General features: G+C 38.8%; 1 protein-coding gene across 2 annotated transcripts; it reads left to right on the top strand.

Moving 5' to 3' along the window:
- The first annotated feature begins 39 nt into the window (after nucleotides 1-39).
- c6.2 (complement component 6, duplicate 2) lies at nucleotides 40-10,639 on the top strand. Of its 2 annotated transcripts, XM_088071199.1 has the most exons (19): nucleotides 40-337; nucleotides 608-659; nucleotides 914-1,099; nucleotides 1,387-1,546; nucleotides 1,764-1,908; nucleotides 2,130-2,271; nucleotides 2,879-3,017; nucleotides 3,461-3,676; nucleotides 3,962-4,205; nucleotides 4,882-5,004; nucleotides 5,113-5,279; nucleotides 5,375-5,600; nucleotides 5,686-5,854; nucleotides 6,169-6,280; nucleotides 7,098-7,230; nucleotides 7,397-7,591; nucleotides 8,412-8,499; nucleotides 8,700-8,944; nucleotides 9,527-10,639. In XM_088071199.1, exons 3-19 carry the CDS (start codon nucleotides 951-953, stop codon nucleotides 9,706-9,708), a joined length of 2,835 nt encoding a protein of 944 aa, XP_087927325.1. In that variant the 5' UTR covers nucleotides 40-337; nucleotides 608-659; nucleotides 914-950; the 3' UTR covers nucleotides 9,709-10,639. The 2 variants fall into 2 exon arrangements, with proteins under 2 accessions (XP_087927325.1, XP_042365162.2); XM_042509228.2 differs by lacking the exon at nucleotides 608-659 and having other exon boundaries at nucleotides 41-337.
- Nucleotides 10,640-10,743: the final 104 nt, after the last annotated feature.

Raw genomic sequence — 10,743 nt, 5'->3', positions numbered from 1 at the left:
CTGGTTTACGTCTCAGCAGCTGGGAAACTCCAGAGCTCTTAACTTCCCGTAACGACGAGGAACAAGAAGGTTATGTAAAATGCGCTGCTGCTGTTTTCTCATTAGTGTCATTATTAACAAAAAGTAGTTTTTATTTTCGGACACAGATTAGGCAATGTAACTCTAAAAAAAAACACAGAGGTTATAAATTGCTGCTGGTAACTCAAGTCAGATTCAGTTCTGCTTGCAGTGCAGAATACCCTGAGTGAGAGGACTAACTGCCCAAATATACAGTCACACACAGAAGCTGCCAGACTGTGTGCATTAATATCTGCTGAAGAGGACATCTGTATATGTGGTGAGTCAGATGTAGCTTTTTTATGCATGTTCCTTTGTTGTTTTGTATTATTTTATTTATTTATTCCCTTTTTGGGGGGTCTTTTTTATTAAATTCTTTTTTATGCATTATTCAAAAACACTGAATTAATCTATTAATGAAATGTGCTGCCTTAGCTTATTTTTTATGTGTATCAGAAATATATTTTGTAATATGGATGGAAAATATGGATTGCATGAAAAACTTTGGAGTTTAGAGAATTTTTTAAAAATGTTAAGAACTTTTTTTTAGGGAATGCAGAAAATTATCAGCTGCAGTGAAGTGCTGCATATTGCATTTTGAAGTGAGTATAGTACAATTTACGGTTAATTGATGTACCAACTCGCCATGTTCATATTAGGATGTTTCTCTGCAGAGAATCTGCAGGAGCATCAACTTTTTTAATTTTGAGTAGATTATTGATGTTGACGTGTGCATTTGAGAATCAGTGGTGTGATTTTATCTGTTATTAGTGATGCTTCATTTTGTTTATTCAAAGTACAATAAAGCATCAGTATAATAGAAATCTAAATAAATCTGACTGATTCTGTATATCAGATTATTTTCAGAGGTGGTAAAACCAGTGCAAACTTCCATGATGGCTCCTTCCAGCCGTTTGGTCCTGCTGCTCCAGCTCCTCAGCTGGATATCAGTTGGCCTGGCTTGTTTCTGTGACCGGTACCCCTGGGGATCCTGGTCAGCCTGCAGCAAGACCTGCAACCACGGCACTCAGCACAGACACAGGTGGGACACTCTGATACAGATGAGACACTGTACAAATAAGTGAGACACAAGATACACACAGATATTTAGGCTTTTAGGCCAGAATTAGAAGTATAGCATGCTGTGTTGTAAATTTTGCAAGTCGAAACTGTTGTCAAAATAGAGCCAGTCATTGTGAAATCAAGAGTGATTTCATTCTTATTTACTCTGCCGTTTTTCAGTTATTGTTGTGAAATACAAACACTTAAAGCAGATGTTGCCAACAGATCCTGTAAGTATTTTCTCACCCTTTTTTTCTTTTTAAACAGAAAATTTACTTATGATGATGGTTATTTCTGGAAAAGCAGCTGCAAGCAGCTGTGTGACAAACATGACAGCAGAGCTTGTAATGAGCAGACCTGTCCAATCAACTGCCTGCTGACAGAGTTTGGGCCTTGGTCCGACTGCTCTCCCTGCGCCAAGAAACAGGCAAGAAACACACAGATGACACTGCAAAACCCTGACAGATTCCCTGTCACAGCTGTGTTTTAATTTTATGTGACAATGCATGACTGTTCTTTTCTCTGTACTGTTTTTATAGCAATCTCTTTCAACCATTGATCAATAAGTTGGTAATTGGCTAGAATTTTTTTAAAAAGTGTGAAGTTTTTATTCAAATAAACTTTTTCTCACATGTTGTCGCCAGTTACGGACGCGGTCTGTCCAGAGGCCGTCCCAGTTTGGTGGCTCGGCCTGCAGCGTGGAGCTGACAGAGGAGAGACCCTGTCACCCCTCCACAGAGTGCAAGTTACCACCCATCGACTGCAAAGGCGACTTCAAGTGTGATAATGGCAAGTTGTGTTTTTACATTACCGATGTGTTAAGGAATCAAGGAAAATGTGCAATACTCTGTTGTTTTTATATTAATTTTAAGTATCCCAGCCTATTGAGGGAACCAAGTTAACATCTTTTCAGTTACATGCACACTTTTTTAACCTCTGATCTGCTGCCACAACACAAAAATAAAGACGCATAACATTTTCTTTTTCTCTAAACATTCTTTCTGCTGCAGGACGCTGCATCAACTCAACACTAACATGCAACAGACAAAACGACTGTGGAGATAACACTGATGAGAAGGACTGTGGTGATTTCAAGATAGTGTGTCCAGCGGAGAAGAGAGTGGCCCCCGGGGCTGACCTGGTGGGAAATGGGTAAGCTAAAGGTCAAAAGGTTACAACTTTTTTAACATCCCTTCCCATCCCACCCCTGCTGGGTTTGTAAATTAGATTACTTTTACAAGTATTCTACTGTTTCCCCACTTAAAACACATTTTTAGTCTTACATTTTGCATGTTGCATTGAATTTGTTATTCTTTGAAAAGTGTCCAGCTCTACTTTTTAAAGACTAAATTTTGTTTTTGTCAACATGCATGTATACATTTTGGAAAAAAATATTTTATTATTTATTTTTATTATTATTTTATAAAGAAAAATTCATTTTACAACACCTTTTTGCTACAGAATTAATTTGTTTATAAAACTTTGCTAATGAATTACATCTATCAGTAAACAAAAGTTCATTTTACAAACATTTACCACGATTATAAATAAAAAAAAAACACACAAAAAATACTCATTTGCTCCACTTTACTGCTCTGCAATTTTGTTTTTCATTATCTGACATTAATAATGATAATGGTAATAAAGATAATCATAATATTGGCCAATAATATCACTTTGCTAATGTTTTGTTGGACTGTAGTGCTTATTGTGCAAGAAAAGTCACTGAGATTTGGTTTTCTCTGATTTGTGATTGAAGGTTTGATGCTCTGGCAGAGGTGCCAAGGGGAGCTGTACTGGACAACATGTTTATGGGAGGAAGCTGCATTATCAGAAGGCCGCAGTCCACGCTGCTCTACCACCGAATCCCCCACAACTTTGAGAGCTTTGACATTAAGGTACTTTTATTTCATAATATTTAATTGTACAGCCCCTTTAGTAAAGTTAGCCTACTTCCTGACTTCTGACTTCAACATATACATCTCAGAATTGTTCAGTGATTTGAGATGTGTTGCTCTCACTAACTAACTGTAGGCCAGAATCATAGTGACAAAAAAATGGGAACAGTAACATTAGTTGTGTTTTCCTTCAGGCCTTAATGTGTTGTGAACAGCAAAATCTCCAAATACCACTAATAGAAATTCCCAATGTTATGAGCATTTCAGTCTACTTTAGTATATATTTGACCACTAGGAGCAGCTATGGCCAGACATCGCATCCTGCTCAGAGGCTTCAATGTAATAATTTTGAGAAAAAAAAAAATGTTTTCTTAGTTTTGGCTTTTTGTTACTGTTCTGTCTGTTATAAACCTTGATTAACAGATGTAGTTGTGTTTGTAAAGGTTGGACAGGTGGAGGACTTCAGCACCGATCCCCAGCCGCTGGAAACTGAGTCAATCAACGTTAATCCAACCAGTTCTCCTGGAACCAGCCAACAAGATGGACATGAACAAGTCCTTTTCTTCCCCATCCCTTTCCACCCCTTATTCTTCTACAGAAGGACCTACATGAGTCAAATCAGCTCCAACAAGGCGGCTTTTGAAGCTTCAAAGAAATCAGTGAGTGGCTAAACAAAGACACACATTTGTAGTGATATACCTGTGAGAACTTTATTCATATTATACATTCCCTAATCCTCTGAGCTTAACATAAAGTCATAAGGACCAAACAAAATATCATTTGACAAAAAAGTCCTCACTTTCAAGGTCTGAAACATGGTCCCCACAAGGTATAGATACAAGAATATGTGTACACACGTGTGTTTGAATGCACACCCAAAGCAGGTTTCAGCTGAACTGTCCTCCTTCATCTCTCCCGCCCTCTTCCTTTTTGGCCTTTTGTAGGACTCCAAATTTATCCGGGTGAACCAGGTTCTGCCTGTGTCCACGTTCAAGGTGAGGGACCCCGAGGACCTTGTCCTGACACAGCCCTTCCTCGAGTTTCTTAATGCTCTTCCTCTTGAGTACAACTACGCCCTCTACAGGGACATCTTTCAGCGCTTCGGGACGCACTACTACAGTTCAGGGAAACTGGGAGGCCTCTATGACCTGTGGTACCAATACAGCCGAGAGGTGCTCACCAGTTCAGGTACAACAGCACAGCCTGGTGGTCAGATTTCAAAATGACACCCTGAACTGCACTGGTAACCCAAAAGTCTGAACAGTGCTTTTTGATGCTGGTAAGATGTTAAAACTTCTCTTACACATCAAACTCATGATAATATATTCTGAGTACATTTGAAAAAGAAAAGGAGAGACAGAGTTCTCTCTCCATACATTAGACCGTGATTTCAGCACATAGCATTGCCTACGCAAGGATTCGCAGAAACATTTATAAGTTGTTGGGGTTTTTTTTACCCATTATTTGTCAGAAGGTTGTATCTCTAAAGGTAATCTGATCCTGCATGTTTTCTTTGTTCTCAGAGAAAAAATCAATGTTTAATATTTCCTCAAGAGTGTGTAGGTTACAGATAAAACTAAATATTCACCTAATTTTTGCCATGCAAATGTAACATAATATCAAAGAGTCTTTAACATTTTTTGATGAACAGTTGAGCACACCACAAAGACGACAGCCAGTAGTTCTGCACCGGCGTCCTCCAGGAAACCAGAAGCCCCAAATAAGTAGACTGTTGTTGAATAAACAGAACAAGAGGAAAATGTAGTGTACCTGTCATTTAAATATAAAAGACCAACCAACACCCACAATGTTTTATTGTCTGTTGTTTTGTTTCTGCATCATGTTGCTCTACACACTCCCACAGGTCAAACAGAAAACCACATCAAAGGCTGCCTGGCCCAAGAGACGACCTGGACCGTCATCCTCTACTCCCAACACAAAAGTACAATACGATGCGGCGACAACAGGATGACTCAGAAATATGAAGGTTTATTACAAAATTTGCCAGAAAGCACATCTTTAACTGTTTATGGATGACTGATTGTGAAGATCGTATTACAACCGCTTTCATGTATTTGAAATTTCTTTGTTCCAGGCTCATACATTAAGGCAGCAGAGAAGTCTTTCTCCATGGTTAGAGGAGGTCGAACCAGAGAGGCAGCAGCTCTGGCCTGGGAGAGGCAGGGCGCCACTCCGGACAAAACATCCTTCAAGAACTGGGCCAAGTCTCTTCTAGACAACCCTGTTGTGGTCGAATGCAAGGTTCAACAATCACTGAAATGTCTTTGATCCTTTGAAATGTTTTTAAAACGTACCAAAAGCTGATGTTGGGTTCATGTATGTGTGTGTTCGTCCAGGTGCTTTCCATCATAGATCTGGTTCGGGGGATCCCATGTGCTGTCACAAAGAGGAGACACCTGAGGAAGGCGCTGCTGCAGTACCAGGAGGAGTTCGATACCTGCAAGTGCTCTCCCTGCCCCAACAACGCCAAGCCCGTTCTCTCCGGCACAGAGTGCAAATGTATTTGCCAAACTGGCACATATGGCACCAACTGTGAAACACGAGCTCCAGACTACACTTCAGGTACAGCAGGACAACTGCTGAACACAGCAGAGTGCTACAGGGGTGACGGGTTTTTTGGAAATGTGGTTTGGTGTGATATCCACAGATGCGGTGGATGGTTACTGGAGCTGCTGGGGGCCGTGGACTCGCTGTGATGGCTCGATGAAGAGACATCGGACGAGGCGATGTGATAACCCCGCCCCCCTCAGAGGAGGCCGACCCTGCAGTGGTCCTGGGAGACACGAGGAGCCATGTCACATCTCCATGTTTAAAAAGTAGGGCAAACCTTTTGCTTAACAAATCTTGATAATTAAGTCAGTTCATTTTTCTTGCCTTTACAGCAATTTGAGTCATACATCCCAAGAAAGAAGGCAATTTAACTCATAATAATCACAAAAAACTTTATTTTGTCACTAAAATATTGGTGTTTTTCAACATTATCACATTGTTATTCAGATATTGCAACCAGTGAAGCACTGCCACTGCTACAAACATTTTAAAATCAAATTTACAAAATGTGTAGGTTCGATTTTGTCTTCATACACATGTGGATTTGCTTTATATTCTGCATTGATGTTTTTGTGTCAAGACAGGAGACCTGTGATAATGACGATGACTTCACTGTAGGCTGGAAGGATGAGCTGCCTCCTGGTGTGCAGGGCTGTCTGAGGCCACAGATTCCCGCCAACAGCTTCCTCAGGGTAAACACTACCAGACCCTCCAGCATGCAGTTAGTGATGAAAATATGCATTATAAGAGCAAAACAGAGAGAGTGATTTATTGCTTATTACTGATAAAAGTGTCAGCTAGCTGACCAAAATGAGAAACATTCACTTCTGTTAGTCTTGTCTCTGTGTGATATGGAAGTTAATTACTGCCAAGAAAATAAATACCTATATGAAAAATAAAATATCAAAACTCAGACAAAAAGTCTTTTAAACCCCCTTTTTTTAAAAAAATAATAATAATAATAATAATAATTCATTTAATACATATGAGAATGGGTAGATTAAATTTGCATTTAAATTTACAAATCTTATAGCATACTTAATCTAAATAATGATGAATTATCTCTTCATTATGCTTTATCAAGTTAAAAAAAGTGTCCAAAATAACAATTTGCATCTCAAAATGACAAAGTATCACTTTGCATCTCTCAATTATGAATTTCCACTTATTGTATCAAAAATATGACTCAGTATGTCACAGTTGTGACATTAGGTAGCTATTATCAATTAATTCTCAAAGAAAAGCATATCATTTGCAGAAGAAGTCAAATGCATTTTGGCGAAATAGTCCAATATAAATCACAATTTTGCCTTATAAGAGCAGGAGTGACATGTAGGAGTAAAAAGACAAAAACATCTAGGAAAAGGAAAGCAACAAATGGGAATATGAATAGTAGAAGAATGAAAAGAGGATTGCAAGTACTGTGAAAACTAAAAGAAAGATGTCCAGGAGGATTTATGCTACTGTGTAATTTCCTAACTGGTATTTATGAACTTTCTCCTCTGACAGAAAGCAAAGCAGTACTATGAATTTGGCGAGGATGAGGAGTTCCAGTGCTATACTGGATTTGACCTGGAGGGTTTTCAATACATCAACTGTCTTCCTGATGGGACGTGGAGTCAACCAAGCGGAAAATGCATCAGTAAGTTTATCACCAGACGAGTGAACTGAAAACCCTGGTTATCTGGTAACCACAGCTCTACAATCTCTCAATACTCATTCTCTATGAACACAACTATATTGTTTCTGCACCTGATATATACATTAGATTCAGATCCATCTTATTTTTTTGGCTTTTATTTTTTAAGGGAAAGTGTGCCTTCCTCCTGAGATCCCTGATGGCATGACGCTGACGCCCAACAAAGACGAGTACAAAGTTGGGGAGTCAGTGGGTTTTAACTGTGACGAGGCAGGACTGTTGCCGCAGCCACCAGGTTTATACAAATGTGGCAACAGTCTCAACTGGGAGCCTGCGTTACCTGCTGACCTCCGCTGCACTGATGGTACAGTATAATACTCATTTGTTCTCCCACAGTCATGAGAAATTAGGAAAAAAATTCATATCTAATACTTTTCATGCAGGTGTATCACAGAGGAGCTCTAGTCTTAAATAAAAGGTAAATTTCCCATTGAAAACCTACAGTTCACAAGGGTTTTCATGAGACAAACTTCTTTTTAACAGACCTTTTTTTTAGGTACAAACATATGTGAATCTGTGTATGAATATGTGTAACATTAATACACTGAACACAAATTCAACACTTATTTTTGCTCCCATTTTTCACAGGTTTGAGTTAAGGATGTCAGTTTTTTTCTTCATGCACGTGATAGATATTACTCTTAATTTTTGGTTGGTTTTGCACAGAACCATTTTAAACAAGGTTGTTTCATCAACGGAAGGTGCAATGCACAACTGAAGTAAAAAAAGTTTGTAGCAAAATCGCGGATTACATGGATCCTGTGGACTTTTGTTCTGTTTTTTAAGATTTTTTTTCCAGATAAACAAACATTTGTTACAACTATTAATAAGACCACTGTACGCTCTTTTTCTATCCAACCATTTCTCACTTGACTTCTCCATAGCTCTCTTCTTTATCCTCTTTCCAATCTGTACAACATGACACACAACGTTTCGGGTTCAGAACCAATTTGTTTTTTGTCAAAATATTCAAAAGGGTTCAAAATTAGGTTTGGGACTGTGAACAGAGCAAGTTCCATGTTGGTGGAAAAGGGGTAACAGTGGATGAGACAGCCAGTGTGTTATATAGAAAATAGTCTAAATGAAGAAAAAGACTAAAGTGTTTGTTTGTTTCCTGTGTGTAGAGGAACCGTTTGTTCCCGACGGTCAGTGCGGTCCAGGAGAGAAAATGCAGGGCTCTAAATGTGTCTGTATACAACGGGAGAGCTGCCTGTAAGTTTTTATGAGTTTCTTGTTTCTTCTTTACATCTTACGAGCATGTCATTTTTTATAAAAAGTCACTTATGTGAAGCACTTTCAGTTGAATTTTATCTGTTGTGGTATATAAAATGGATATTTTCATTACATCAAATTGTAAACAATTGTCCACGTTTATCTCAAAACAATTATTTTGTCCCTGTGTGTGTTTGCAGTTCTCAACCAGAGAGTCTCTGCATCCTGAACTTAGATGTCGGTGTCACCGTGCCAATGTCCCTGTGCTCCTTCCATGCTGGTCATTGCCACGGTGATCCGATCTTCTTTGTCAACGATGGCGCATGTGACGCGGCTGATTTGGCCAAACTGGAGTGGGCCATGTTCAGAGCCAACATGTCCTCCAAGAGCTCTGTTCAGGAGTCCTGTGATCTCGACACGTGTTATGAATGGGAGACCTGCTCTGGTGAGTTTGATTCAGATAAAACAATGAAATGGTCCTTAAAATGTTGAGTCAATGAATAGCCAAAAATACTTTCTGCACTCATTTAAAGGGGCTGTTTACATGGCAACAGTTTGTGCATGAGACAAACTTTCTGAAACCGGGTTCCAGAGTGTAATCTCTTGAAAATGCAACCCCTCCTGTTTCCGTGTGAACTGGCAATGTGCAAATCCTTTGAGAATGACATTTCAGCTGGACTTGGTTCACTGTACAGCGTTTTCGGATGTTTTTGCGGATCTGTGTGCAAGAGGATTGTTCTCACAGTGTTATCACATGAATGCGGATTTTTTAAAAATGCAAAAGAAAGACTGTCATCATTACTCTAAACTTTGGCTGTTTTTTGAACTTGCAGTCCCTTAAAACTTGTCAGCACCAATTCTATATTCATCAGATCATAGTATTAAAACTTCAAAGTTCAAGTTTCAGTTCTGCAAACTCACCACTAAATACCACTAAATCCTGCACACTAATGATCACAAATGGAGGCTTGAATATTTTAAGACTTAACACAAATGATTTTCCTAATGTTCACTCATCTGTCCTCAGCATCTAAGAAGTGCGAGTGCAGAGCGGCTCGAAACTGCCCCAAAGTTGACACGCACATGTTCTGTGTGAAGCTGACAAGGACCCAGAGGACTCGCAGCATGGACCTGTGCTCTATGGCCGCCCTCAAATGTGCCAGTTATCAGTTTGAGATTGTCAATGAAGGCGTCTGTGCATCCAGATGATCCTCAATCAATGGTAATATACTGCATTGGTTATTTGCTCCTGCTGTGTTTCATTAGCAGCAGTCAGTCATTTGAGTCTAAATATTGTCACAAAGCCCATCATTGATGCCTGAATGTAGCACAAAAAAACTGATGTCAAAGGGTTAAAAGGAAAGGTACAGAGATAAACATTCCCTTGTCCCAACCTTTTTTTGGAAATATTATGCAGGCATCAAGTGTGTATTTACGATCACGCTTCAGTTATAACATTTAATATTGTTTTGGACTGTATTGATCCACATCCTGTATTCATAAATCCTTTGTATGTCAAAAATGATTTATAAATCATTACATTTTAGTTTGGTTTTTTTTTAGGTTTTACAGTGTCCCAACTGTCTTGGAATTGGCATTGTAAACAAATGCTTCTTTAGTGGTAAACAAATGTGTTTTATAACATACAGTATATTTTATAACTGAGAAAATTACAATATTACAGCCAATGCTGGGTGATGTATGCTCAAATGAACATTTTCTTATGTAAATCTAGTTAAGATGTCTCTTTTCAGAGCATATTGTGCATCACTTTATACTGCTCACTAATGGTCAAAGCACAAAAAAGCAAGTTTACACATGTTGCAGGTGGCATATAATAACACCATGAGAAAAGTGATTGTAGCTGCAGGGGTTAATACAAGCTGTTTAAGGAATCTCATGTATAAATTTACCTGCCTTCTTTATGACTGAGAATGAAATAATACTATAAGGAGTAGCACTACACGTTACCAATCTCAGCTGTGGAGACACTGGTATAGTTGTCTCTTTGTAGGACATTTATATATTGATTTGTCTGTATACTATGATTTTATACCATGTTTGTCTCTAGTTTACTTGATGTTTTGTCTCTTTTATATGGACCCTGAGTCTGAAATAAAGGATTGATGTATTGTTTATATACGGGGAGTAGAGGTTTTGATTGGTCTCCATTAAAATAACCAAAAAATAGAATCCCTTTATAAAGCACTGGGTGATTGTAGACCATGCAAAAACTCTTGCACA

Source organism: Plectropomus leopardus, chromosome 20 (genome assembly GCF_026936395.1).
Source record: "Plectropomus leopardus strain MGB_pleo_1.0 chromosome 20, ASM2693639v1, whole genome shotgun sequence".
NCBI classification, from domain to species: Eukaryota; Metazoa; Chordata; class Actinopteri; order Perciformes; family Serranidae; genus Plectropomus; species Plectropomus leopardus.
The sequence above is the reverse complement of the archived record's forward strand: the minus strand, read 5'-3'. Positions and strand labels throughout refer to the sequence as shown.

Bases quoted from the DNA above. Each gene is read 5' to 3' on its own strand.
- c6.2 (XM_088071199.1), top strand. From the start codon at position 951: ATGATGGCTCCTTCCAGCCGTTTGGTCCTGCTGCTCCAGCTCCTCAGC. The intron at 1,547-1,763 runs GCAAGAAACACA...TGTTGTCGCCAG, and splicing joins CTCCCTGCGCCAAGAAACAG to TTACGGACGCGGTCTGTCCA. The intron at 8,945-9,526 runs GTGAGTTTGATT...ATCTGTCCTCAG, and splicing joins TGAATGGGAGACCTGCTCTG to CATCTAAGAAGTGCGAGTGC.